The sequence below is a fragment of the Manacus vitellinus genome, unplaced genomic scaffold, assembly GCF_001715985.3.
Source record: "Manacus vitellinus isolate BGI_N305 unplaced genomic scaffold, ASM171598v3 scaffold_42_pilon, whole genome shotgun sequence".
NCBI lineage: Eukaryota > Metazoa > Chordata > Aves > Passeriformes > Pipridae > Manacus > Manacus vitellinus.
The window spans coordinates 2,526,028-2,554,022 of record NW_021940553.1 but is presented as its reverse complement, the minus strand read 5'-3'; the positions used below and the strand labels follow the sequence as shown (position 1 = coordinate 2,554,022).

General features: G+C 41.6%; 1 protein-coding gene across 4 annotated transcripts in view; it reads left to right on the top strand.

The window, feature by feature from the left end:
* Nucleotides 1-27,383, top strand: part of SETBP1 (SET binding protein 1) — a 265,374-nt gene extending 237,991 nt beyond the window's left edge. For all 4 annotated transcript variants that reach the window (XM_018078772.3, XM_018078771.3, XM_018078773.3 and 1 more), the window contains 2 exons: nucleotides 19,862-20,029; nucleotides 24,963-27,383. In XM_018078772.3, coding sequence (XP_017934261.2) covers nucleotides 19,862-20,029; nucleotides 24,963-25,519 — 725 coding nt within the window. In that variant the 3' untranslated portion in view covers nucleotides 25,520-27,383. The remainder of the gene's footprint in view (nucleotides 1-19,861; nucleotides 20,030-24,962) is intronic.
* The last annotated feature ends 612 nt before the right edge of the window (nucleotides 27,384-27,995 follow it).

Here is a 27,995-nt window from a genome sequence, read left to right as displayed (position 1 = left end):
GAAAAAGTGCAGTTGGATTTAATGGCATGCAAATAAAACACATATAGAAGGACTGAGGAAAGCTAGAGCTGTACTAAACTAATAAATAATGCTATTATTGCTTCCTCGTCTGATCTAAAAATCAGCAAATGGCTTTTGAATATTTTAATTTAATAGCTATCATTTCTTTTTTAGAACGAGCAATTTTATTTCATCTTCATATCACATGCTATTTTTGTCAGCCCTATGGCCAAGATAAGACATTTTTGTCTCCTGTTACAGATAGGGGAAACTGAGGCAGGAGAAGTGTAGACCAACACTTGCCAAAGTGGCTGTACAGTCACCAAAACTCCGTGATTTATCACCAGGGTTGCCAAGATCCCTGCTGTTGGCAGCTCCCACGGCTTTCGCCAGAGAGCACGGGCAAATGTCATCTCTGAAAATCAGGCTCAAGAATAAGTGACACATGAAATTGCTCTGTTTGATTTCTCAAGGCCCTGTATAGGCAGTGGTGTCTCTGTCCTGCGGTCTAGTGCTCTGTTCAGCATCTGAGCACCATACAAAGCTGGAAGAAAGCAATAACATTGTTAATTTGCATTCATTAGTGCAACCAATAGTTGAACAGAAATAATGTGATAAAGTGAAAACAAGGACTTGAAGCTCAAAAACTGTCATTCCTCCATCCCTCCAGCCCTTGTGCTCACTAGAGTGCTCTTAATCCCTGCGCCAGTCACTCAGAGTGAACCACAGCCTTGCAAAACTGTCCTTTCCCTCCCACCCTGCTGCACTGAGCTGCTGGACATCAGCATCAGCCCCCCACTTCACCTCCCACACTGCTATACCCCAACCCAGCCAAGCCAGGGGATTCCCCTCTGCACAGCATCATCTTGGGAAGAGCTACACATTGCCTGAAGAAGAAGGTCCATGGTGTGGAGAAAGCCTTGGAGGTCTATTCAATCACCTCATGTTATTGCAACACCTATCTACCCTTCCCAAAAAATTCCATGGGAGGAAAAAAAAATCAGTACTTAGGTTTGCTAATTTTAAGCTGATTACCGTTTGTAAAACCAGTGGTAAGAAAACCAGTTATCTACACACTGTTTCTGCTAGTTTGCCCATGGGAGCAGCAGGCTTGGAGCTTGCTCTGCCAGCACTTTATTCTCGCAGAATTGAACCCTGCGGGGTACTGCGTGTTCTCTGAAAAGCACTGAGGTAAAACAATACTGAAGGTGCTAAGGACCTGTCTGGAGCCATTCAGCACCTGGCAAGATCAAGCTACAAGTCATGCCTCTCCCCTCCTAATAGAAATTGCTTTTTTTGAAGGGACAAAATAAAAATAAAAAAAAAAAAAAGGAATAAAATTCCTCCCCAAAATATGTTGTATTTGAAAAACCAATCTGCCTTTGCAAGAGAGGCTGTAATTGAATCCCAGCTGAATGCAGCTGCAACTGGGGTGAGGTGCCAGCATCATGAACAGCATCTGGAAAACCACAGAGAACCGCAGAGTGGGGTTGCATAAGCTGAGGAGCTCTTTAAAATATATGCGTGTGACTCTGTGTGTGTGTGTGTGTGTGTGAGTATGCACGGGTATAAATAACACACAGAAAGCTAAAGCAATGATTCCAGGCCAGAATAGCAGGAGAAAATGGCGACTGAGCCTCCCAAACCCTCTGACTCCACACTCATCCTGCAGCTCCCTGCGACCACGACCCTCCTGCATCTTTGTTCTCCGTCATGCCCCACGCCTAAGTGTGAGCCTGAGAGTGTTTACTTCTCCTCTCCATCTCTCCGAGGGATATGATTCACACGTTTTCAGATTTATTTGAGCAAAATGCAATAAATATGCTGCCTCAATTTTAACTGCTGGAATGCAGCCAGGGTTTTTAATGAATCTGGCCTGTGCGATTGAAGTGGTCCAGGATCTCAAAAGCTCTGGGCACTGTTAGATTATACACACAGACATGCACACACACACACACACACACATCTCCCCCCACCTCCCCTTCCCTTGGGGCTCTCTGAGTCACATGCAACTGCAGGTTTTTCAGATTCGGCTTTGGTTAAAATTAGCAAAAGCCTTTATTATTCAAGAAGAGGAAGGACTCCTATCACAGCTGCTGAGAACTGCCATATTTTTCTTGGATTTGCTGTATCAACCTATTATAATTTGGCTTTATCTGTTATTCTTTGTTTCCCTAAAATATAGTAGCAAGGCTTGGTCCTGTCAACACTGAATTTTAATTACAAGTTCATGCAGATCACTGCATTAATCTGTAGCTGGACCATCATGGATTTTTTTTTTTCTCTGCAACTGGCATCTCTACAGTTTCAATCATTTATAGCGATGTTTTGCAACAAGGTGCCATCAGGTCTCTGCTGAGCGAGGCGCTACTTTTGCAGGCTTGAACAAAAGATGTATTTCAAGGAGCTGTAAACACCTTGTTTTAGTTACCAGAGCAGGTGGCAAAGGGCTTTCACACCAAAATCCGAAGGCATATAACTCAAGTCTGGATATAAGAAGCCAGCCACAAGGTTCATTCTATTCACAAGCTGCGTGCGTTTAAAAGGAAAACAAATCCAGGAAAATTGGTTATGATATAGTAAATATGGCCCACGTCAACTCAGCAGGAAGGTTTTTGGCCAGATCCCAGGAGACAACGGACCAAAATTGCCATGACCCGTGGGAACAGGCCTGCTCTGGTAGAAATACAGTGTCACTGCTGGAGCTGCGCCACTTCTGATGGGTCCAAACCGAAGTGGAGGCGCGTTGCCAGGGCCACATGGAAAAACCAGAGGATGTCAATTCTCCCGTGCCTCCATCTGCGGATAATTGGTTGAGCACTAAAATTCACAAGGAAAATTTTGTTTTAGAAAGATGATAAAGTGAACAAACAAAAGACAGGAAATTAAAATTTATGTAAACACAGTGGTTCCCAGAGCAACTATAAATGAGCCACATTGCATATATAGATGAAGGCATAAAAGTTAATACCATGTGCAGCAATACCATACACTAGTAGGTACCCTTGGGACCGTGTTACATTTGCTATGGGACCCATCATTTTGAATGGTTTGACTTTTACGCTTTTAAAGCCTCAAACACAACATTGCACCAACGCCAGGTGGGAATACGGCATTTGCTGTTTATTTGCTTGTTTGCTTAAAAAGAGAAAGGACTGTTTGAACAGAATGAGAGACGAGTCGTAATTTTTCTGACATTCCCTAACGGAGACAGAAGTTGAGGGCTTTGATCTCAAAGATACCCGAATAGTTTTGTTGGGGAGCTGTTCCTCCTCACTGATTTAGTACCCACAAAGTGAGATGGCAAGAGCAGAGAGAACAGCTCTCCTATGGAGGTAGGGCAGTGTCTGCTCAAACAACATGTTACAGCACAACATGAAGCACAAGGCTTTCCCTGAGTAAATGTGGGAGTGCAGAAGGGATCAACCTAGCCATGTTCTGAAATGCCTAAACTGCTTGGAAACATGCCTTCAGCTCTGCTCTTCTATTTTTTGCGAGTGGTTACCCTGAGTTTGATTCTCTGCTCCCTCATGCAGTTGTTGACATCAGTAACATGGGTGTAAAATGTCACCCGATCAGAAGGCAGCCAGCATTCACCTTGCATTTGTATTCATGACTATACAAGGAAGAGGGCAGCAGTAGGTCAGGCCCACTGAGATCCACAGAGATTACTTTGTCAATGTGGGATGTTTATGTTCTGATGGGGTGTTTTATAATCGACTCTTAAAACCGTGCCACAGCCTATTTGTTCTGGTTTCATGGTAGGGCAGATTGGAACACAGGAGCTGTGGTGGTCTTCCAGGGTTACTCTTTTTTTATTATTTTTGGTTTTTAAGGCAAAGCATTGCATTTCTCCCTTCAGCTTTTTGCTCAAAATTTCCAAAGCGTAAAGCATTTGGTTTAGGATCACACTTAGTTTGTCAAGTCTGCTCACCCATTGATACAGGCACTAATGCTTTCCCAAACCACACAGCGATCATGTCCTCCTTTCTGTCTCACACCAGTCCCAGCTTCTTGCCATAGTTTCTCCTTTTTTAGACTGAGGCACCCACATGCATCCATCACAAGACCTCCTAAGGGCACCTATTCCCTGTCCCCATCTGTGGTGGGTTGACCTCGGCCAGCTGCCTTGCACCCACTCAGCTGTGCTCTCACTCCCACTTTTCAACAGGACAGGGGAAGAAAAAAATATGAATAAACTTGTAAAAGTGGCAACTGAGAAAAGTTAACATGTAAAATTTTGCACTGGACATTGTCAGTCTGCGAAGATGATGTGATGCCTGTGTGAGATCTCCTGTGTAAGGGAAAATGTGAGCTGAAGGAGGGAACAAGTACTGCACTTGATCCAGGTGCCCTGGTGCAGTGAAGCCTGGGCTTACACCCCTTGGCCATCAGCACCACCTACTGACACCTTCATCTGCTGGGGACCTCTGTCCTGCTCCATCCTGACAGTGCGAGGACAGGCTGTGTGGTGCCACCTGGATAGCTGAGCCATCTGTGCTCCAGAGGAGAGGCACTGCTTCCACCCATCTCAGCGACAACAAGGAATTGGGCTGGGCAACAGGAAAGTGATTCACAGAATCGTAGAATCATTAAGATTGGAAAAGACCTCTAAGATCATTGAGTCCGACCATTAACCCAGCACTGCCAAGGCCACCACTAACCCTGTCCCCATGTGTCACATCTACACATCTTTTAAACCCCTCCAGGGATGATGGTTCCGCCACTGCCCTGGGCAGCCTTTGCCAGAGCTTGACAACCCTTTCAGTGAAGAAATTTTTCCCAACATCCAATCTAAACCTCCCCTCATGCAACTTGAGACAATTTCCTCTCGTTCTATCAAAAACTGCATCTCTTGTTGACTTACTGTGAGGTGGTGGTGGTATTCTTTGTCTGCTACTCGACTTCTGAAGGTTTGGGTCTGATCTAGCCAATGTGGGTAACTCGGGGGCAATCAATTGTACCCAAGCACAGGCATCTAGACCAGGTGGTATGACCTGATCTCGGGAGATGTCTTCTTCTCTCTGTTGATCATCTGAAATCCTAAAATAGTTTAGCTTAGACATCATTAAGTGAACTTGAAAACATTTTGAGTGTTTTTGTTTCCCATTCCATTTCCTGTTCTTAACTCTTTTTCTCTCTTTCTCTGTTTAGTGATGTGGCTTATTTCTCATTTTTATGTCTATCGTGACTTGCACAGTTGGGACCCCAGCATTCATTGAGGCCAAACGCTTCATCTAATTAATAATAATAATAAAAAGGGAGAGTGATATACTCTTTGTAAAAAAATTTAACTTTTTTTTTTTTTTCCTAATTCCTGTTCTGTTGAAACAGCTCATTTCTCTTGGAACGCAATTGAAATGTCATTAGTATTTTCATTAGCACGATGACTGATGACACAAGGCAGGCAAGTAGATTTGGGGCCTAGGCTGATAAATGTTCATGACGTTTTTGTAAGTCTGTGCTAAACACTTGAGAAGTCACATGCCAAGTGGTTCCAGATCGTTTGAAAAAACAGAAGGCTTTTTTTTTTTCCGCTTTAACTCCTGGAATGAGAAACAGCCGCACAGCGATACAGAAATAGCACAGAAAGCACTGGAAGTGCCCACCAGTTGCTCAACACTTTTTTTTTTCCCTGCGTTGAAACAGTTAAATCTTCATCAATGAAGATATTTTACTGATGCGTCTTTGGCATTTCGTGGGGGATTTTTTCCCATCTCTGAGGATTCACAGCTTTAGATGAAATGGCTCTTTTGTTTGTGGGAAGGAGAGAGATTCCTGTGGAGAAACCCAGTTTAAGACCTAACCATAACTTAGGCTGCCTTGAGAGGCTTTTTTTGAGAGGTGGAGCTGGATTTAAGCGATACATGTGTGTAAGCCATCATGGTGGTTTTGCTTCCAGACTATTTTCCCAACACTAAATGAACAATGAAGAATGGATAAACAAGAGGGAAGAGGAAATGTTAAGCTTAGTTAGTTGTCTCATCGTTCTGAGACATATTGGCCTCTTTGCTTTGAGGTAGATTCAAACACAGATGCAGCAAATTATGCACTTAGGGGTGGCTTGTTCTTCTATCTTTGGGTAGGCTATATTTATTTCATTGATTCCTTCTGTACATACTAGCAATTGCAGAGCTGCGTCCCGCAAGTTCCTGTGTTTTTCTCTCACATGCAATTTTAAACTGCTGATTTGATAGAATTTTTTATTATTATTAATTGTTATGCTCCGTTTACTGGAATTAAAAATACATACTTCTTTATAATGCCAAACCAAAGACCCTTCCCGTTGGACAGAAAAAAATTATTTCTAATTTTCAACCTGTGCAGCAAATCCATCCTAAAAGATTGGGGGAAGTTTCCACAGTTTAAACTTCCTGCACAGATACCTTGCTGCAGCCTTTTTGCCTCTCATTCAGGGAAGAGTTGACAGGACGTGTCTGTGCTGCTCCTTCATTGGTGACAAGGGGATATTTACAGTGATGAGATATTTCCCTACCCACAAGAGACTTAGGGACAAGCAAAAATGAAGGCTCAGGGCTTCGATTCCTTTGCCCACACGTAGTTGTCAACTGTCATTTGAGATGCCTAAGATATCCTGCCTGGCCTCCAGCTGCTCTTGCAGGAGGGCAGAGGTCTTGTCTGAAGCCCTTTATCATATATACCAGCCTCCCTTGGATGTTTCAAATACTTCAGGGCATTTCAAATACAACCAGGTGCTTGTATAGACTTTAGACTCCCGGCCCAAGGGTGCTCCATCCACATTTGAGACTCTCCTTTTGAGTAGGAGGAATTTAAACTTGAGTGGTGACTTGGCAACAGAGCTTCAGGGGGATGGGATTGTTCCTCTCACCTGAATCTGGATGTTCACAGCATGAAATTGCTATGTGAGGTAGGTTTCTCCTCTTTCATTATGGTCAGTGAAAGTTTAGCTAATGGAGCCTGGAACGTAAATAATCTTGCACTAAAGTGGACCCAACTATTTTAGGTGAAACACCCACTCCACTTTGTGACTGCAGTTATTTCATTTTTGTAACCTTAAAACACGTAGCTCTCAAGTAAACACATGGGTTGCAGACACCTGAGTGAGATGAACCCCCTATTCCCTTTGTTATTAAAAGAAAACAGTGTCGGGAGGGTGTTAGGTACAAATCCAGATATTAACGGTGACAAAATTCAAAATACCAAATTTGATTGACCTGTCTTTTTGGGCTCTTGTCCCAGTAGAAGAAAATAAGGCCTGAGTGCCTTTTCACACCCAAACTGCTAAATAAAATCCTTTTAGATTTCTTCTTCCCAGAATTCTATCTTTTCTGCAAAACCTCCAAGGCCAGGTTTCACAAACAATTGTCTGAAACTGGCACCTATCCTTTTATCAGTCTATACTGGGACACAGTACACTGGAGTCCAGTGTATTTCTGAACAAAGAAAATACACTATTAACCTAATTTCAGGCACAAAGATTGGAGAACTTGTGCTTGACAGTTTTCGGATGTTCACTGGTTTTTCCATAGCGCTATGGCCTGGCCAAAATCTCAGTCAGGGTCAGAATTTCAGCAGATTCTGTCTCTTTTACATCTTTCCTTTTGGGCAATAACATTCTGCCACGCCAGGAAAGAAATCATAATTAAAAAAAAAAAGTAATCTTTACTTGTATAATCTTTGCTTCATCATGGTACTCTCTCAGAGTGGATGTTTAAAGGGAACATATTCATGCCATGATCCACCATTCTGTATTTTGTCTGCCTGGTGCTATAAAATAAGCATATAAGGCTATGGGGAGATCAGTTCGTTGCTTGAAGAACCTAAAATATTCTGTTTTGGCTCCAGTAAATGTGAAAACTGAAGACAAGCTTGCACCAAAGCTGTGCAGAAAAGCTCTCTGCAGATTTAGAGTGACTCAAGCATAGATGTGCAACCTTAAAGTTGATAGCATAACTCCAAATGTCAGCGGTTAAGAGCATTTAGGTTTTCCCCAGTATGCTCTCTACTCTGTTCCTTGTCAATCTGCTTTTCACATGTCTGTAATAAGTGATTTCCCTCCTCCATCTTCTTTCCAATCTATTCTTTGTCTCCTACTTCCATCTATTTCTCTTGTTTCATTCCACTTTGCACTCTTCACCTCTTTAACCTTTTCTTCATCAGTCAGATCCCTTCTTGTGTCTGTGCTCCATGGAAGCAGTCTCTGACCTTATTATATGTGGTCTCTTTGCCATCCTTCTTCCACTGTTGTAGGAAGCAGTCTCCAGAAAGAATTTTAATGAAAACCACTCCCAACAAAGTATTTCCTTCAGAATTTTCCTTTGAAAAGAATGTAAAACTGAATATTTTACACTAAAGTTCTTAGTAGAGCAATAGTGTATCGCTGAGGTTTTTTAACAGGATACAAGGAAAAGGATGAACTTGAGGAAAAATACTGATTTCTATATCTAACTTTTTTTTTAATATTCATAGCAATGTTGAGCTGTTAAAATAAATCTATATATTGTACTGTATTTGATAATTTTCACATATTTTAGTAGTTTTCAAATGTCATTAGAGTAGAGGAGGAATTAAAGTCCTGTGTACCATAACACTTAAGATTCTTTGTTGCTGAATTTGTCAATAACACCTATGAGCTTACCTATACATCTGTTTAAATAGCTTCCAATTTTCATATTGCAGGCAATTACTGTGGTTCTCATCGTGAAAGGTAAAAAAATACCCCATATCTATTGATCTGAAACACAGAAGAGAAGAGAGAGGAAGAACGATAGATGCACTCCCAGTGAGCATTATTTTTCATCTGGGCTGCTGATAAAGCAAGCACTCATTTTAGTGATAAATCAGCATTAAAGTGGGATGAATGGACTCAGATTTTAAAACAAAGCCAACATGAGACCTTCTAAAAATATAAACTCCTCTGTTACAGTCTTCTAGATTGCAGGGTCTATGGAGACCTTCTATTAAGTGTTGAGATTTTACTTCAAATGCATGTCATACCCAGAGTATTTCTCATTATATGAACAGGGGCATAGCTTTTTACAGATAAAGAAGAAAAATGACATTACTAGGCTGCCCTGCCCAGCAGGGAAAACACAGCTTAAGAAGTCAGCAGCCTTGGATGCTCTTATCAGCTCTGACTTTCAGCCCATCTTTATCCCACCCGTCCCCAGATGCTTGCTGTGGTGGCTTGGCCACCTTTGCCTGCAGCTGCAGTGAGTACAAAGGTGTGGACCCCTTGGGGGATCCTTTCAGATATTACTGCACAAAGTTTGAGGGTGGAGGTGCCCACCTGGTTCTCTCCTTCTCCCTTTGTGTAGCTGGATGTGTTGCTGGGTTCAAGCAACGCCCCTGTTAAGAGTTTACTTTTCTAACACAGACGTTCGCCACAGGACTACTTAACTTGGTGTTATGCAAATATAACATTTAGGTTAGCAAGAAAAATATATCAGCTGAATTTGTTCATCAAACAGATACTGTCTTTTGCTGAATGCATACGCAGGGAGAACGAAGCCGTGCTGTTTCTGCAGGAGCTCTGTGCTGTGTTTTCTCAGCGGAGGGCTCAGCTGAACTTGCTCAGCAAGATTTTTGCTAATTATTTTGCTAACTTCTCCTGGTTTTCATCACTTTTTGTACCCTGGATGTGCCTAAAAAATTACTCCCATCATTACACCAATCCAGCCCCTGTGCACCATTCGTCCTTCCCCCCACCAGCAAGTTGACTCTTCTGCCTCTGCTTCATACCAGCACCCTCCTACCAAAGCTGCCAGTGTCCCATTTAATCTGTGATAAATACGAACTGCTCCCAACTCCATTTGCCTAGGGGATATCAGCTCTATCTGCCACATTTAAAAATGATCATTCCTGTTGTTTAGAAAAACAACAACTCAAAATACCACCCTTGACTTTTCTCATTACTTACAGACAGAAATTTCCCCATCTGTCTTTCCTCAGCTGTGTTCTCAAGAAAGAAATCCTGTCTTATGTTTTCTTCCTCCCCAGTGAGCAAATCCTCATTCACTGTGACAGCTCATCTCGGTATGACTACTTTTTCTAGGTAGTTCCTTGCTCCTAGCTGCAAGTCTCTTAATTTCTGCCCCTCAGTGCACCTAATGGCTTTTTATGTCTTTAAAAAAGAGCCCTTTGGCTCACTCTTCTGCCTAGCCATCCTCCCTGAAACACTACCTTTTAATTTCACTTCTTTCACAGATTTTAATTTTTCTCCTCACCCTTCATGAGAGAATTTAGTTCTTCATCACTGTGTATTAAATCTTTCATTCACTGAGATATTTAAAGAAAAGTTTAATTTCTCCGGCACCATTGGTTTCTGTCCCCCTTGATTGTGTCAGTCTCCAACAACTGTAAACTGTAATTTTTTATTCAACTAAAAGTTTCAGCCTCTGGATGGGTAAAGTCTTTGATTCTGAACCCTTTACCTTAAATTCTTTCTCACAAGGCCAGGGAACTCAGAGCCTTTGACTCTGAATTAGTCTTTTGACCCTCTGAGTTTTTCTTTCATTAAGTTTATTTATTGCTGTCACTGGCATATAAGTACCATGTTCTTCTACTTTGATCCGACTTCCACTGGCAATCCTCATTTCACATGTCCATTACTTCCTGGCATAACAAAATTTGGTGATTTCTTCCGTGGCATTTCCAAATCCCAGTCCCACTCAGTTTGAAGGGCTTGGTGCCTGGGAAAGGTACTCAGGGGAGCTGGGGGAGACTGGACAGGAGCGCTTTTACAATCCCCTTGGGTGACAGTCCTGTGCTGCCCTGGAATGTGAACTGCTTCCACCAACTCCTTTAAATGTTCATCTTTGGCTACATGTAAGACTGAGCTTCCAGACACACAACACTTCATCTCCAGTGACTGAGGCTGCATGTCCTTTATTACTTGGTCTCCTGACTAACACTCAGTATGCAGAGGAGGGAAGAAAAAAATTATTTGAGGGATCCATGTTTCTTCCTGTACCAGTAGAGGAAAAAAGGAATCCCAAAGAAAAATCAAAAGGCAAAGGTCAAGACTCCATCTGCCAGGAAGTCTAATGCATTACGAAAATAGGCTTGAAAAGACAGGAGATTGGCCTTTGGAAATTGAAATTTCAGTTGATCATCCTCTTAGGCTGCCTCCCCAGCAGCGTGGGCAGCAGGTTGAGGGAGGGGATTCTCCACCTCTACTCTGCTCTGATGAGCACCTGCATTGCTGTGTCCAGCTCTAGAGCACCCAGCACAAGAAAGATATGGACCTGTTGGAACAAGTCCAGAGGAGGCCTCAGAGGTGCTCAGAGGGCTAGAGACAGGCTGAGAGAGCTGGGGATGTTCAGCCTGGAGAAGGGAAGACTCCAGGAAGACCTTAGAGACCCTTCCAGTACCTAAAGCGGGGCTTAGAAAACGGATGTAGAGAGAATTTTGACAAGGGCCTGCAGTGACAGGAAAAGGGAGAATGGCTTCACACTGACAGGGGTCAGAGTTAGATTAGCTATTAAGAAGAAATTCTTGCCTGTGAGGGTGCTGAGGCCCTGGCACAGGTTGCCCAAAGAAGCTGTGGCTGTCTAATCCCTGGAAGTGTCCAACACCACACTGGACTGGGGCCCTGAGCAACCTGGTCTAGTGGAAGGTGTCCCTGCCCATGACAAGGGGTTTGAAAGTAGCTGGTGTTTAAGGTCCCTTCCAACCCAAACCATTGGGTGATTCTACAATTTTATGGCTGTGCAATGGGGTTCTGAGACTCATCCTGATGATCAACAAAGTAATGCTTCCTTACCCTGACTCCTCCTGGGGTTTAACCCTTCCATGGATAATGCTAACAACTATGTAGTTATCAAACATTGCATGTCATGCTCCACATGGCTCTGGGACACACATCCCCAAAGTGGAAGAGGATCTGAAGCCTCCACAGACATCTCCACAGCTGTACAGAGCCACAGCAGCTGCTCTGCTCAAGTGATGCCTTGCGAGGCTTCAGGTATTCAGCAGTTGCCACTGTGCTCGCTGTCAGGAAACACAATTATCTTCATAAAGAAGTGAAGAGGAAGACTCACACCACATTTTGTGAACTCAGGCACAGAGATTCACCCAAGTAGAAAGGAATGGCAAGATGCATTTAACCTCATTAGTTTCAGTAGGGCTGACTTTGTGCAATCCATCAGTGTACAGATACATTAGGGGAACTAAACTATTTCCACATCTCATTTACATAATGGATGGGATGTGAAATGAGTCCTATGGAGAAGAAGTGCCCTGGAGGCACTAAAGTTTATCACAATATGTAAGAGTTCTTTTAGATCATTGCATTAAATTTCCACTAACAAGATAACGAATTAATTGTCTGTATTACTGTACTAACCCAAAGCGGATAAAGTGTATGATTTCAGCAGAGAAAGGCAGCTGTTTAAGACAGTTTGGTGGTTATAGGAGGAGGCAGAAGAGATTAGTATGTCTCCCAGCATTTGTGTGCCATGATGCCAGCCCTGATCCTGCCCCTTTAAGAAATCTGGCTCTTCTCTAATCTGATGTAGGACTTGAGCTTTATTAGTGAAGTGAGGGAGAATGAGTAAATCAACTGTATCAGACAAGCCTCAGGACATCTGGAAATTGATCATTCTGCAGAAATAAGCACTCTGTGTTTATTAGCTGGGAGTTCATCACTATCACTTCTCTTTATTCAATTCCTAAGAGATTTCAAAGCTATCATCATAGCATTAGCTCTTCTGACTGTGCTACTGCAGATAAAGATCAGAAGATCTATCTAATGATGGCTTTCTCAGCCTCCCTCTTTCTTTCTCTAAAGCTATCCTGTTAAAAAAAAAAAAAGGTAGGAAAATAACTGTAATGAAATAAAGCAGACTCCATGTCTTAAATTTTTGCCCGTTGGCAATGGGAGTAATTTTTTTTTTTGTATTATTATTCTATAGGAACTTGGTTTTATTCAGGGATACATGTTCTGCAGAATAGAAAATTCCTCATAGAAGAGGTGGAATTTGAAGTTTTTAATGTGGTGGCGGAAAAGGGAAGAAGATAAAAGGACTTAAAGCTAAAAAGCAGTGCTGTACATTGGAAGTACCAGTTATTTTAAATGATAATACACGTCAAATAGAAGCCAGGGAAATGAATTCCATAAGTTAGAAAGGTAATAATATTACTTTAAGAAGAATAATTACTTTCCTTAACTACATTTATCACATAGTAATTCAGTTCTCCCTTCTGGAATATGATGCAATGCCAAACTTTTGACTGATTTGTTTGAAACTAGCCCGAAGAAAAGATTCACCCAGATATGGGGTTTCTTCTAGTTCTTTATTCCAAACTGAGGAGTTATCAAAATGCAAATACTATGACTAACTGCATGTTTAGAAGTGCATTCCTGTACAGCTGCATTTTGTAGCTGCATTGTGCAAAGACACTGGGAGGAAAAAAAATCGTCTGTAAGAGTTTTCCAATAACAATGGTCAGAGGCATAAACAATTTAAGTACAGCTGTGGATTTCCAGAAATCTGTAGGGATTACAAATCCAATCCAATGAGCTCTCAAAAGAAAAATCTTCCCTATCAGAAGCTTCACTGAGATCAATTTTTATCAGCCGATTTTCTCTGTTTTCCAATGGCAAATTAACATTTATTATCTCTTCTGAACTGGCACTTAGAGCTCCAGCCTGGGTGCACATTGTGCTAGATTCTGTATACAAATTAAAGAAGAAAAGGTGGATGTTGTCCAAGAGCCTTCCTGTATAAGTACAAGATGAGAGAAAACAGATGAATACAATAAGCAGAGTGATCATGATTTAACAGTAAAGCAAGGAGAGTTAATTAGTCCATTTGTACAGAGCCTGGTACAATGGAGTTAGACCACATTACTTGCAATGTTAGCACTTAATAACAATAACAATAATTACCAGGTCTTCAAAATTAATGTATTAATTATCAGTTAGAGTTCATAAGTTGCTTAGCCAGTGAATAAAGAATGCCATAAATCTCTAAGAAAAGGCCAGTTTCAAGTCAGAATTGTCTTTCTTCACACACAGGCTTTCTGCCCTGAACGAGTCGGCCCTGAACGAGAATTACACTTCCCCTGAATCACCCTTTTACTTGTGATTATGTTGATTATTTATTTATAATCATGCCATAACTGCTTTAGATTCTTGACAAGCTCCTTTATGTCTGTACCTGCTTTTGAAGCTTCCCTTTCTCATTATACAGATAATGATTGATTTCTTCCCTGATTTGCTGCCCACTGCTCACTTGCAGGTGCAGGTAGCATTGTCTGCAGGTAGCATTGTCTGTGCTATTGGTAGGACTCAGGGGACTTAAGGTGTGGGTCTTTCATGGGATGAAGAGAGCTCTGATTTGAAGGAAATGCACAAAGATCAACAGATAGGTGATAAATAAGGTCAGAATCAGGCCACCAGTGTATATCAGAGAATCCTAAAATGGTTTGGGTTGGAAGGGACCTTAAGCACCATCTCGTTCAACCCCCTGCCATGAGCAGGGGCACCTTCCACTAGACCAGGTTACTCCAAGCCACGTTCAACCCAGCCTCAAGCACTTCCAGGGATGGGGCAGCCACAGCTTCTCTGAACAACCTGTGCCAGTGTCTGACCACCCTCACAGGGAAGAATTTCTTCCCAGCATCTAATCTAAAACTTCCCTCCTTTAACTTAAAAGAGTTCTCCTCTGCCCTGTCACTTTCTTACTGTGCAAAAAGTCATTCTTTGGCTTTTTGATAAGCTCCCTTTAGATACTGGAAGGTGCTCTAAGATCTCCCCAGAGCTTTTTCTTCTCCAGTCTGAACAACCTCAGCTCCTCTCAGCCTGCCTCCATAGCAAAGGTGCTCCATCCTGTGAGCATCTTCTCTTTCTGGAGCAGTGACAAAGGATAAAATATACTGGATTAATGAATGTGTGTGTGTGAATTTTAAACTCTGACTCCCCTGTGATTGTGCTGCAAATGATTTGTTTTCATCTGATTCATAGATGGGTTAAATTAGGGCCTTCTCTTCCATAAGGCCTTCTGAACAGAGCAATCTAAATGAGAAAAAAAAGTCCAATGAAAGGTGATGATACCACACCAGCAGGTCCATACACTCAAGGAATAGACCTTCCACCACTGCAGAGTGCATCAAAGCCTTGTGAGCAAATTGCTGCACTTGTGTGGGTTTCCAAGTGAGCCTCCGAGCCTCTGCATTTTGGTATCCATGAAAGAAAACTGATGGATCTTCCTTATTGGCTTCTCCAGATCCATAAATTCCTCCTCTTCCTTGATTTAGATGAGTTTTTCAGTGAGGTGAGTGATATAGGCTGAAGAATCCAAGCCCCTAAAGCAAAAGACAGATGTCTGAACCCATGATTCACCAGTGCTGAGCTGCAGTTGGGCCATATAGACTTTGAAGTAATTCATTACATTTGTGTCTCTTCTGTAGGGGGAGGATTTTCCTCAATGATTTGTATGACCTTGCTAAACCCAGATAGGTGGTAATTGAGCAGCAACTACTTCTTCAGAAGAAACAGAATAAAAATATTGAAAATATTGACTCACCCCAAAGGCAGTAAGCAGCACTTTGGTCTTTGACCTTTAAGCATCCTAGGGTAGTCAATAACCTGGCTGTTAGATGCTGTGCCTGCCACTGATTTTGATTTGGGAGTAGTTTAACCTTGAACCAAGATCCAAGTAACCACGGCAACAGGAAGTTGGCCTCTCCATCCAAGGAGTGGGAATCCATAAATCAAGGTCCCTAATGCAAACACTGTGTGCAGGTAGAGATTTGAGAGGATAAGTGGTTTGTGAGGGATTACCTTTGAAAAAATGAATGACTGTCCCTTGATATGTTGAAACACAGCTTCACAGACTTTTTTTTTTTTTTATCAATAGAGGTCAACAGGTTACAGCTGCATGTTTTCATACGGCTCTTTATAGAGGCCCTTCAGTTTAATTAGAGCCAGATGTTGAATTTATGAGGTTGTTAGCATTATTATGTACCACATGCACGTGCATATATGTGTATGTGTATTGATACATGCACCCACAAACGCCCATTTCTTGTGCACCAACTACATTCATGAATAAATAACATTAAGGCAAAAACTCAAGACCTGGTGAAACCTCAGGTTTGCATATGCACAGTTCCACGGTGGTGAGATCCCATAGGTGTAATTACCTAGTCAAATATCCCGGTTATTCTATGGGACACTGTTTTATTCCATGTACAGTGCTCACCTAATGAACAGCTATTTGGTAGCTGGATTTTCCTCTTGCTATTCAGTGCGTGACATCATGTCTCATTTATTCCACATTTCTAAGCTTTGGTATGAATAGATGAATGTTTCATGAATGTTGATAATTTTATTTTCACAGGACTGCTCTTGAGATGAGGGGTATATTATTGTTCTCATTTGCACTAGAGAAGCCAAGCAGAGAGAGATTGAAGTTTAATGGATACAATTTGAGATGCTTAATACCAGGTTTGAGGCTCTGGGAGGATGTGTAGTCTAATAGGCAGAGACGACTCTGTGTATTTCCACAAAGCCATGACCTGTAATATTGTCTCACTCATGGCTATTTCTACACTCAGAGCTCTTGTCTCCCTTAAGTCCACGAGTTGATATATCAGGTCATGGGTTCATCAGGAGTTCTATTCCAAACTGACCTACTCTGTAGCCTTGTCTTTCAGACTCCTCTCACCAGAGCAGTTCTGTGCCTGTATCTGATAGAGATTTCTTCCATGTTTTCTGAGACAACCCATATATGTCCTGATATTTCTCATTTCATGGGCCAGAGACAAAGGTAGAGACTGTTCATAGCAGCTCCAAGCAGCTATGAAGGAATATATATATATAAGGAATTTTTGGTTGGTATCTGGAGTGGCAGAGCACACCCAACAGACACAGAGCTTCGTGCAGCTGTTTTTCTGGCTCTGCTTTGAGATCTTCTTGATCTTTTAGGAAAGAAACGCCAGGAGCAACTGAGGGAGCTGGGAGGGCTCAGCCTGGAGGAGGCTCAGGGGGGACCTTCTGACTCTGCAACTCTGTGACAGGAGGGGGGAGCCAGGTGGGGATTGGGCTCTGCTCCCAGGGAACAAGCAATAGGAGAAGAGGAAACAGCCTCAAGTTGTTCCAAGGAAGGTTTAGATTGGATATTGGGGAAAATTTCTTCAGGGAAAGGGTTGTCCAGCCCTGGCACAGGCTGCACACGGTGGTGATGGAGTCCTCATCCCTGGAGGCATTTAAAAGCCATGTGGATGTGTCATTTTTGGGTATGGGTTACTGGTGGCCTTGGCAGTGCTTGGGGAATTTGGGACTAAATAATTCTATGGTTGAAGCTGTCAGAGTACTTGTGGAGAGTTTTTGAGAAACAACCAGGTGCTATCCAGGTGCAGTGGGGGTTCATTGCCACAGGGGATAAAGGCCCATGTGTGTTGACCTGACCTGCTGTGCAGGGTGGTTTGCTGCTGGCCTGGGGCTTGGATCACACCAAAACAGATCAGAGTGGCAAATTAAAACAAAGATGTCCAGAGACTTTCTTGAATGACCCAAAAGCTCCTGAGCAATGTCAGATACAAAAAAGAAGCAAAAGGGGTTGGCCCAGAGAACTACCATGACCAAGTATGCAGGGATGGGCTTAGGAAGCCAAAGTCTGCCTGGAGTTGAATCTGGGGCAGAAGAACACCAAGAAATGTTCCTACAGGTTCATAAGCAGAAAAAAGTAGCCTAGGGAAAATGTACACCCCTTGCTGAATGAAACAGGGACCCTCATGGGAAAAGACCAGGAGAAGACTGAGATGTTCGTTGTCTTATCTGCCTTGATCTCTACTGGTAAGACTGTCCTTTGAGAGTCACATGCCCCTGAGACAGGTGAGGAAAGGAAACTTATTCTTGGTGGAGGAAGATCTGATTAGGGAACAGTTAAACAAACTGGACATGCATAAGTTCATGGGATCTGGTGGGATGCATCCAAAGTGCTGAGGGATTGGGTTGGCATCACTGTGAGGCCAGTCCTGGTTGTGATGATCAGGAAAGGACCCTGGGGAGTAGAAGAGAGTAATTGTCATCCCATCAAGGGCATCGAAAAAAGAGGCAGAGACCAATAGGATGGTCAGTCTCATCTCAATCCCCGAGAGTTTGGTGGAGTAAGTATTCCTGGAGAGCATTTCCAAACATATGAAGGAAAAGAAGGTGATCAGGAGTAGTTATCCAAAATCTATGAAGGGGAAATCATGCCTCACCAATATGGTGTTTCTTATCTTGACTTTAGCAAGAGTTTTGGCAATGTGTTCTATTAGCTTCTCATAGACAAAATCGTGAAATACAGACTGGGTAAATGTACACTGTGATGGACTGAAAACTGGCTGGGCTCAAAGGGTGTGATGAGTAACACATCTAGAGACCAGTCACTAGAGTTGCACCCCAGGGTTCTACATAAGGACTACAAGTATTTAACATGTTAATTAATGACCAGGATGCTGGGGTAAAAAACACCCTCAATGAACCTGGAGAAGTTCAAAACCGAGAGGAGTGATTGATATACCAGAGGAACGTGGACATACGGAAGAGAGTCCAACAAAAGGCCACAGAGATTAAGGATCTAGGGCACCTCTCTTATGAGGAAAGCCTCAGAGAGCTGGGATATTCAGGGGGATCTTATCCATGTATGCAAATATCTGATGGGAAAGAGCAGGGAAGATAGATCCAGACTTCTCAGTGGGGCACAGGAACAGGACAAGAGGCAATGGGCAGAAACAGAAACACAGGTTATGTCTGAACAATAAAATTTTACTGAGAGGATGAGCAGGTTGTACAGAGAGGCTGTGGATTCTCCTTGGAGATATTCTAGGCTGACCAAACATGGTCACGGTAACGTGCTCTGGCTGACCCTGCTTGAGCAGGGTGGAGTGGACTAGATGGTCTCAAGGGGAGCCTTCCAACCTTAGCTGCTCCATGATTTTTTTAAATCTCTGTGTAATTTAGTTGCTAAAATCTGATGCATTTTATCTGAGGGACACGTGCAGGTAGAGATTTGAAAAGGAAAGGAATTTATGAAAGATTATTTTTGAGATAATCCCATAGCTGTCCTATGGTGTTGAAGCCCAGCATCACAGAGACTGGGAGAGGTTTTCAAAAGTGAATCACAGCAGTTTAAATTTGACACGTTTACAGGCAAACAAAATAAGTGCAAAATATGAGAGTTTCAAAAACATTGTTAAGGGAGGAATCTACCAGACATAAGAGCATAACTTTTTTTCTGGAATATTTGACCTCTTTGGTGTATTTCTACTGCTCATTTATTATTCTTCATTGTAAACTCTAGATATAAAAATGTATGACAAAGAACTCTTTCTTTTTTAACTCCCTTCTCTTTGATGAGTTCTAGGGGTAAATTTTAACTGGGGAGGGGATTCCTGAAAAGTGACTGTAATGTGCTTTAGATAGGGAATTACATATTGAAGTTGTTCCTGATGCGGGTTCCTTACTCAGATGAAATACCCACTAACTGAGGTGTTTATAGAAGAGAAGCATGTAAGAATGTGTGGAGAATAGACTACCCAGGGAATGACAAACAGTCGATCCCACAAAATAGAGATATGAAATCTGTCTGTCGTTATACATACATCAGGGTTGATGCAGGTTTTTTAGAAGAAAAAGTAGCAATGTGGATTTTTATTTTTTTTTGTTTGCCATTGTTTATAGAGACCTGTGATGGCATGTCCTACAGCAAATTATCAAAAACAATGGTGATCCTTGCTAGTATCAAGACTGTATTACAGGTACATATACAAGGAGATATGGAAATATATCAACATAGTCAGGGCAGCAACTGACTACTCTTTTTTCAGATATTTCCCAGACATGTTACTTTACCAATATTCATCCAAATTTTGTTTCCTTCCCCAGGTATTGCAGGTCCCCACTTAAAAGCAGACCAGACTTCACTTCATGGTAAAATGGAAAGTTCTGCCTGTAACGTGATGACCAGAAGGAAACCAGCAGCTGTTGACAGTGTTGCAATGCCAAGTCCAGTATTATCTCTCCTACCTTCATCAGCAGCAACATCTGAAGCAGGTAATGCTGTTTCGCTCCATTCCCTCTATTTCATCCCCATCTTCTTTCTTCTGGAACTGCACTGCTCTTCCTGATTGCAGAGTTAGCTGCAGATGTGCATATCTAATGTGAAAATCAGGCTGTAATTTTTCTAGCACTTCTTTACCATGATTGTATCTTGGCACATCAAATCTATTTCACTCACATGCCACCGAACTCGTGCAATAGTGAGGACACAAGTAGCCTGTATGGTCCAGCAGGGGACTCTGAAACAAGACTCTGGGGTTCCTTCCTCATTTATTTGAATGTTCCCATCCCTGTAACACAAACATACCAAAGACACAGCAAATAACTAAGGAACAGATGAGATTTTTGGTGCATACTCCAGTAGTTTTAGCATAATATTCTGTCTTGCAAATATGAAATTGTCTAAGGCATTGAACAGTACTTTTAAATACAGAACAAATAAGTCAGAATTGCATGCTTTTCTGTCAGCTTATATTTTGTGCTTCTATTTTGAATCAGATCTGAAAGATGATGTCCCTATGCTGTCAGAAATTGAGCCAAGTCAGACCTTGTTATGGGCATGGACAGAGAAGTTAATCTCTCATTGTGTCTTGATTTCCAATGAGTGGGTGACCCACAGTACATTACCTTACATGCAGCCTTCAGGAGTTTCACAGTCTCATCAAACTTTTGATGCCACATTCACAAAAAACATATTTGTATCATATTTGACTTACAGAATGATTACATATATAATCATTCAATTTAAAGTACTGTTTCAATACACTCATTTTGATTTCCCTCTCATTTCCTGAATAAATAGTGAAAACAAGGGTTCCATTAGAGTACCCTCCTTAAAGACAAATTTTTATATCTGTTTTGTCTTTAAAACTTTCCTATATATAAACTAAGGACAGATTTTTAAAGCAGCAGAGAATGAAAGCATACAAATATTTGATGATCCATTTCAAGATGAAAGTGTATGTTTGACTGCATAGTTCATTCTTTCCATTTTCAGAAGTCTAATTAAATCGTTGGTTTATCTGTAGCCCAGATGTTGAAATAATTTAGTTGAAATCTGAAAGAAACTGTGTTAATGGAAAAACAGGACAGTGCTATGGGTTTCCTGTAATTAATAGGGAGCTCTTAGATAATTCCTCCATTCAAACCAAGTGAACAAATTGAGCCCAGCTTTGAGCAAACAGTCTTCCTTGTGCCATGTTCTTGCAAGTGGCCTCAGGCAGCTCCAGAGAGATGGAGAATGACAGGTAGTAATAAGGATTTTAGAGCTTCAGACATAACAACCATCCAGAATAAAGTTAGGGGACCTGTGGAGAACATCCAAAGGAGTCTAACCTACCTGGACTCACCTTGTTCACCATCACTCTGCTGGAGCGGGTCCTTCAGCCACTTCCAATCTACCCTTGGAAATGTATATTCTTGCTAGAGATTTTCCTCTTTGCCTCAGAAGCTCTTTGCAGCATCATATGAATCCTGCATGACTTCCTATCATGCCCGTGACCTTTTCAAATTCTGGGACTGACCCTCACTTCCCAGGTGTACCCTGAGGAAGGGAGGAACACTGGACCTCCATGTGCCTTATTTTAAATGTGTAAAGCTGTGTTTTGAGACCAACATTGGTTCTTGCTTGTCTGGGGAAGCTGACACAGAGTTACTGTTCCCCATCTCCTCCTCGACCCCTTCTAAATGAATTCCACCAAATAGAGCAAGACAGAAGTCTTTCTCCCACAGCAATATTTCCATTTGTAAATAGCAAAATATGTGCACGACCAGAAAAACAAAACCTAAAACCAATGCAGACCAACTAGGGTCCAGGGTTGGGCAGGGTCTGTCTGGATAAAATGGAAAAGATTAATACTTAGCCTTGTTTTTCAGCAGAGCAGTATATCACATGGCAATATAGGAAAATGTTTTATATCAAAGATTGCTCACCAAGAACTTCCAGATGAGTTGATAACACCTAATGGCTCTCACTTCAATAGTGGTTTACTTTGGCAGATCTCCCTGATATTTTGTCATATGCACACCTAATCAAATTTTCCCCCTGCAGACCCATCAGACTCTTTCCGCACAGTCTCCCTGCACCAAATCTAGAATCAGATGTCCCTTACACTTAATAGTTAAAATAATGTTGAGTTTCCTAATATCTCATTTAAAAAGCCTGACTTGAAAGCGTGTTTACTTATTCAGTACATGCATTCTGACTATTGGCAGAGCGTGACAGAACTCAAATGCTTTCTAGAGCCTGAAAGTTCAGAGGCTTGCTAGGAAGAAAAGCAAAAGCATTACTAGTAGTCATAAACACCCCAAAGCATTTACGAAGGAAAAAATTAGCACAGTAAGCTGGCATAGAACAGCCCAGAATTATTTTTTTCTAAATGAGAAAGTTAGTTTCAGTGCAAAAAGAAACGTACTGTCAGTTTGCAAAGGTTGATAAGAGCAAAAAAAAAAAAAGTATCTAAACATGAAGGAGGACACTGAGAGGGCAATTTGGCAGAAAGCAAAAGCCTACCTTTTCTCCAGTCAGGCATTGTCTCCTCACCAGAGGCTCCACTAAGGATACTCAGCCTGAGTGAACTCTTGAGTGCCTAAGATACTCCATGGATTTCAGGATGGACGGGGGTGTTGTGTTGTTCTTATCCACTATCATGATGTCAAAAGGGTGTGTATGGTCACCTTGATTTGCTTTGAGTTCCCATTTTAGAAATGAAGGTCATCCTCTACCGACTATACACACCAGGTCTCCACTGACCACAATCAGGTGGTAACACTAATCTGCAGAAACAACTGGCTACAGATAAATCTCAGTAGAGACATAAAATCTTTGCAGATACTTGCCTAATGCTTTATTTCAAATTTGTTTCCTGTCTTTTGGCTTACTTTCTTTCCAGTAAAAATTGACAGTAAAGCCAAATCTCCTGGTATCATCCCATGAACCTGCAAATGTTCCTGTCCTTCTGCTAAATTTCTCATCACCAGCTGAAAAAAATCAGCATTACTTTCTGGGAAAAAAAAAAAAAAAAGGAAATTGCATCTCAAATATGAGAATTAGGAAGAAAAAAAAAAGACTTGAGAATATGGCCTAACTATAGCAGTAAAAGGCAAAAGGTGGACAGTAAATGTGAAGAGTGTGCCAAATGTTTGATTTTTTAGATCTTCTGACCTGAAGCTACTCTCAGGACGTGGGAGGGGCTCAAAGGATTTGCATGCTTAAGGCTGAAGATATTGGGACTCCTCGTGTCAATCACCAGTGAGGACAGATGAAAGCTATCATTTTCCATGACAGGGATTTAACCTTTTTTGATCAAATTTCTGAGAAATAGCTCACTGCAACTTGCCTTTAGGGACCTTGCATCCACAGTTTTTAGGGGTGACCTACTTGGGAGGAATTCTGTGCAACTAATTAGCTTCTCCTGAGCAACTTGGATATTTCATTTCCTTTCTCTTTTCCTTTGGTACCAGAATGACTGCATTCCTCTTTTTCTTTGTCCTCTGTGACTGCAAGTGGGTTTTGTTTTTCTTTTTGGTGCGGGGAGTGGGTTACATATGGAAAATGTATTTTGTTTTGTAATTAATGAAAACCAGACTTTGGGAAGTTGGCCATCCCAGGTCTTTATTTATAAGAGAGCATATGTCTGTGTTTTGTTTATGACTCACTCCTACTTCTTACATTGTAACTTGGGTTTGTTTACGCAAGCTCTTCACTGAATCCAAGCAACATGGTGGTATAAGAGCCAATAATTTATGTTTCTCCAAGAGGGGAGGCCAGTGAATGAGGTTTATATGCTGAATCTGTCATAGCCCTAAGAGAGCAAGAGGAGATTCTCCCGCTTGACAGCTCCTGGTTATCTACAGAAAATACTACAATAGCAACTTTATTTAAACTACTGCTAGAAGATTAGCCATGAAGGGAGTGATAACCCCCAAATGAACCTCTCTCGAAATCTTGGCTGCTCAGGAAATTTCAAGGATTTCAAACCCAAATGACTGCTTGACAGTCAGGTGTAAATTAAGTTTGCAAGTAGATGTGGGCTGAGTTTAATTTAATGGGATGTTTTATTCTTCACCAAAAAGAAATCCTGAGCGCCGACATTTCTTTTCCAGCAGTGCAGAACGGATATATTGGGAGTGAAAGGGAGCACCAGTTATTGCAAAAGCAGAATTAATACATTCTGTTTCCCTCACAAAGGGGTAGTTACTTCTAATCTGTGTGCAAATCCTGAACTCTGAACAGATGCCATGTTCAGTAAAGGACAATGAGACAATTTAGGCAAAACAAGCAAGGACTCGTGTCCTAAGCAAAGGACCAGGAGCCAAGAAATGCTGGGTACTCTTTCCAGCTCTAACAATGACTCACAACATGACCTTGGCAAGAGACTTAACTACTTTGGACTTCATTCAGATCTAAAGTAAGTGATCTGAACCAGGAGTAAGCTTACTTTGGGGGCCATTAAAGTCAATTATATGACTGAGTAGTTTCAGCTTGTATCTGCAGAGATGATAGTACAGAAACCCAGGCAGAAGTAATGAATTTACCACAGATTAAGTGACCCACACAGCTTTTCTCTGCCCACTAGTTTCAGTAACAAACACTTTTTATACTAACCGACATTCATGACAAGAATTAAAGGTCGGGATGAAGACATCGGGATTATATCTTTAGGATATAGAAAGTTTTAATAGTTGAGATGGTCCAGCTATGCTAAGCTCCCTTCACTCCAATTAGAGGTTTAGAAATGAGAATGAAGCAAATGTTTACCCATGGTAAAACATTGCGGTAGAAAAGGTTTGGTTCTTTAGAAGAGGGAAGACTGCTAAATATCAGTTATGTTTTTGTCTACTCTTCATGAACCTCAAAGGATTCAAAGAAGAGTTTCTAATCACTGTTGCTTGACCTACCCCTGTTTCTCTCCTTGTCTCCCAACAGCCAGCTCACCACTGAAGAAAAGGTTCAAGCGCCGTGAAATCGAAGCAATCCAGTGCGAGGTGCGCAAGATGTGCAACTACACCAAGATCCTGTCCACGAAGAAGAACCTGGATCATGTGAACAAGATCCTGAAAGCCAAGCGGCTGCAGAGACAATCAAAGACAGGCAATAACTTCGTCAAGAAGCGGAGGGGTCGTCCTCGGAAGCAACCTCTTTCCTTCGACGAAGACTCCAGAGACCAAATGCCCGTTCTGGAAAAATGCATTGACCTTCCCAGCAAAAGAGGTCAGAGACCAACACTCAATCCTTTGATATTGGAGCAAGCAGCCACTCAAGATACTATCATGGCCACCATCGAGGCTGTCATACATATGGCTCGAGAGACACCACCCCTGCCACCTCCTCTTCCTCCTCCACCCCCTCCGCTCCCTCTCCCTCTACCCCGGGCACCCCGGGTTGGGAAAAGAAAAAACAAGTCCCCACAGGAGGAAGAGGAGGATGTGAAAGTGAAGCGGTACCGGAAGGGCAGGGGGAGCGAAAGTGAAGGCCTTCCCTAAGGCCGGGGCACCTCGTCGGACGTCGGGTGCCAGTGGCGGAGCACGCCAGGGCGGAGGGACGGGAGGCACGCTGTCCGTTTGGCCCCTTTGGCAGCACCAGACTCACCCGTCCCTCCAGCAACCAGAACTCATTGCAGAGAGCTCTGCCAGCCGGGGCGCGCATCTTCCTCTTCATCGCTTTGACCCAAGCCCGCCCCCCAAGGGAAGAGGGGGAAAGGGTGCGGGGAAAGGTGGGGGATAAAGGGGAGGGGGATGTGTGTGAAAGCTGGTAAAAAAGCATCTAAGCTCTGCAGAGTTTCCAAAATTAATCTAAATCTCAGCATTGCTGTTCTCGTACCGTACCCGGAGGCGGGAGGTCATCCTCGCAGAGAGCTGAACGTTGGCACTGGGGGCGGCGTGCTCTACTCTGATTCTGTTTAGCAGGCCAGGTGAAACTAAGAGTAACTTTACCATAGCAGAAATCACTGTAAAAAAAAAAAAAAAAAAAAAAAAAAAAAAAAAAAAAGAAAGAAAGAAAAAAAACCCTACAAAAAATAGTGTAATTTTCTCAACTGTGATATGGGTTATAATCTGTCTGAATTTTATTTTTTTTTCCAGTTTTACATACCTACCAGGCTTTGGGACAGCATAACCCAAAGTGCCTGACTCCTGCTATATGAAGAACTATATGTCTCTTTCTCATTTACTTGCCTAGTTATTAGCTGCAATATAGGCAATAGAAAATTAGAGCCTTACACGCGTGCACACTCATTCCGAGTGCTATCCCAAGGACCGACGGAATATCACAGAATTTAAAATAAGGTGTACATGGATATTCAGTTACTATAGCATGTTTATATGAAGCAACTTGGCAATGGCATGTGAAAAAGGGGTCATCCATCAGCCAAGTTGTTTTGATGCTCGGTACATATGAGTAGAGAACAGCAAGACACTTCTGGGGAATATAGTTATAGTAAACATGGACAAAATCACCAAAAAAATAATATAAAAACATAAAAGAAAAAAAAAAAAGAACTTAAAAATTGACTAAAAAGACAGGGCCCAAACCTACCCATTTTTACCACCTGCAATTCCCAGTGAAATTGAAGGGAAACCCAGGATCCGAATAATTTGCATTGTTTAGCAATGACTTGATATTATCTTTTAAAGAAAATAGATAAAGTAGATTGTTTTAAAAAACTATAGAACAGACCCTATCAATAATAGGTCCTTTCTTGGCAATTATTTCTTAAAAATTAAAAGGAATAAGTGTTCTTATCTGAAAATAGAAATAAAAATGTTCAAAGGGTATCACCACTGCAATTGTATTAATGCCACTTTGGACACGTTCTCCAAGTTGTGGTTGCCTTAATAAACTAAAAAAATAATTTTTTTTTTTTTTTGTACATAATGTAATTATAAACCTCTCAGTCTGCATGGATGCAAACTGTGTGTGACAAATCGTCTCTTTAAATGGTCAGTTCAAATTGTACATTTCTCATTCGAGTTGTCCGTTAGCCATTGATTTAACTTGGGTAAAATACCCAAGCTTCATTTCCACAGCCCAATTAAAATGTTTAGCTAAAACAAAGACTGAACAGGAAGCTGTTCCATTGCAGTGTCAATGCTTTAAAAAAAAAAAAAAAAGTTAATTGTTGAAATTTGAAATAGGTACTTTCAACTTTATATCATTTCTTTTTAACGTCCTGCAGTACACTCAACACCTGGCATGTGAAGATGGATATTAAAATGAGAACAGAGAGGGAAGATTACAGCAAGGGAGTGGGGATTGGAATTGTTTAATGTTCACAAGCCAACTTGCTATTCCCTTTCTTGAGAAATCTTGAATTGGTTTATTGCCAAGGAAACTTCATATAGCACGACACTAAAAAAAAAAAAAAAAAAACCCAAAAAAAAACACACAAAAAGAAAAACACACAACAAAAAAAATACAAAAGAAAAAAAAAGAAAGAAAAAAACCAACAAACCCAACAAAAAAAGTCCCCACAAAAAATATTGTGTTTCTATTCTGTTATTTATTTACAAAAATCATATCAAGACTATGGTGTTAGAGGAACACTGTAAACATACAACTCGTTATTTTTTAGAGACTGATTTTTCTTCTGTGATAGCACCTTAGCTTATTAAAACTGAATACATTTGGGGATAGGATTGCGTCGGGGAGCTGGAACAGGGGATGTATTTTTATTTTTTTTTTTAAGACTGGAACAAATCTTGAGATCCTAACTCCTTAAAACTGATAAGAGGGATCGCAGAATTTTGGTTCCAATTTTTGTTTTGCATCGTGCATCATACGCATTTGTGCTTTTTTTTTCCAATTAATGCAGCTTAGAAATAAATTGGATGGTTGCTCGTTCTGTTACAAACAATTTTGCTTTTCAGCTCTCTTGAATTAGCACAGTGTTACTGACTGAAGCTGTAGACCTGCAGGAAAAAAAATGCTTAAACCTCATTGAGCTCCTCACTTCTTCCTTGA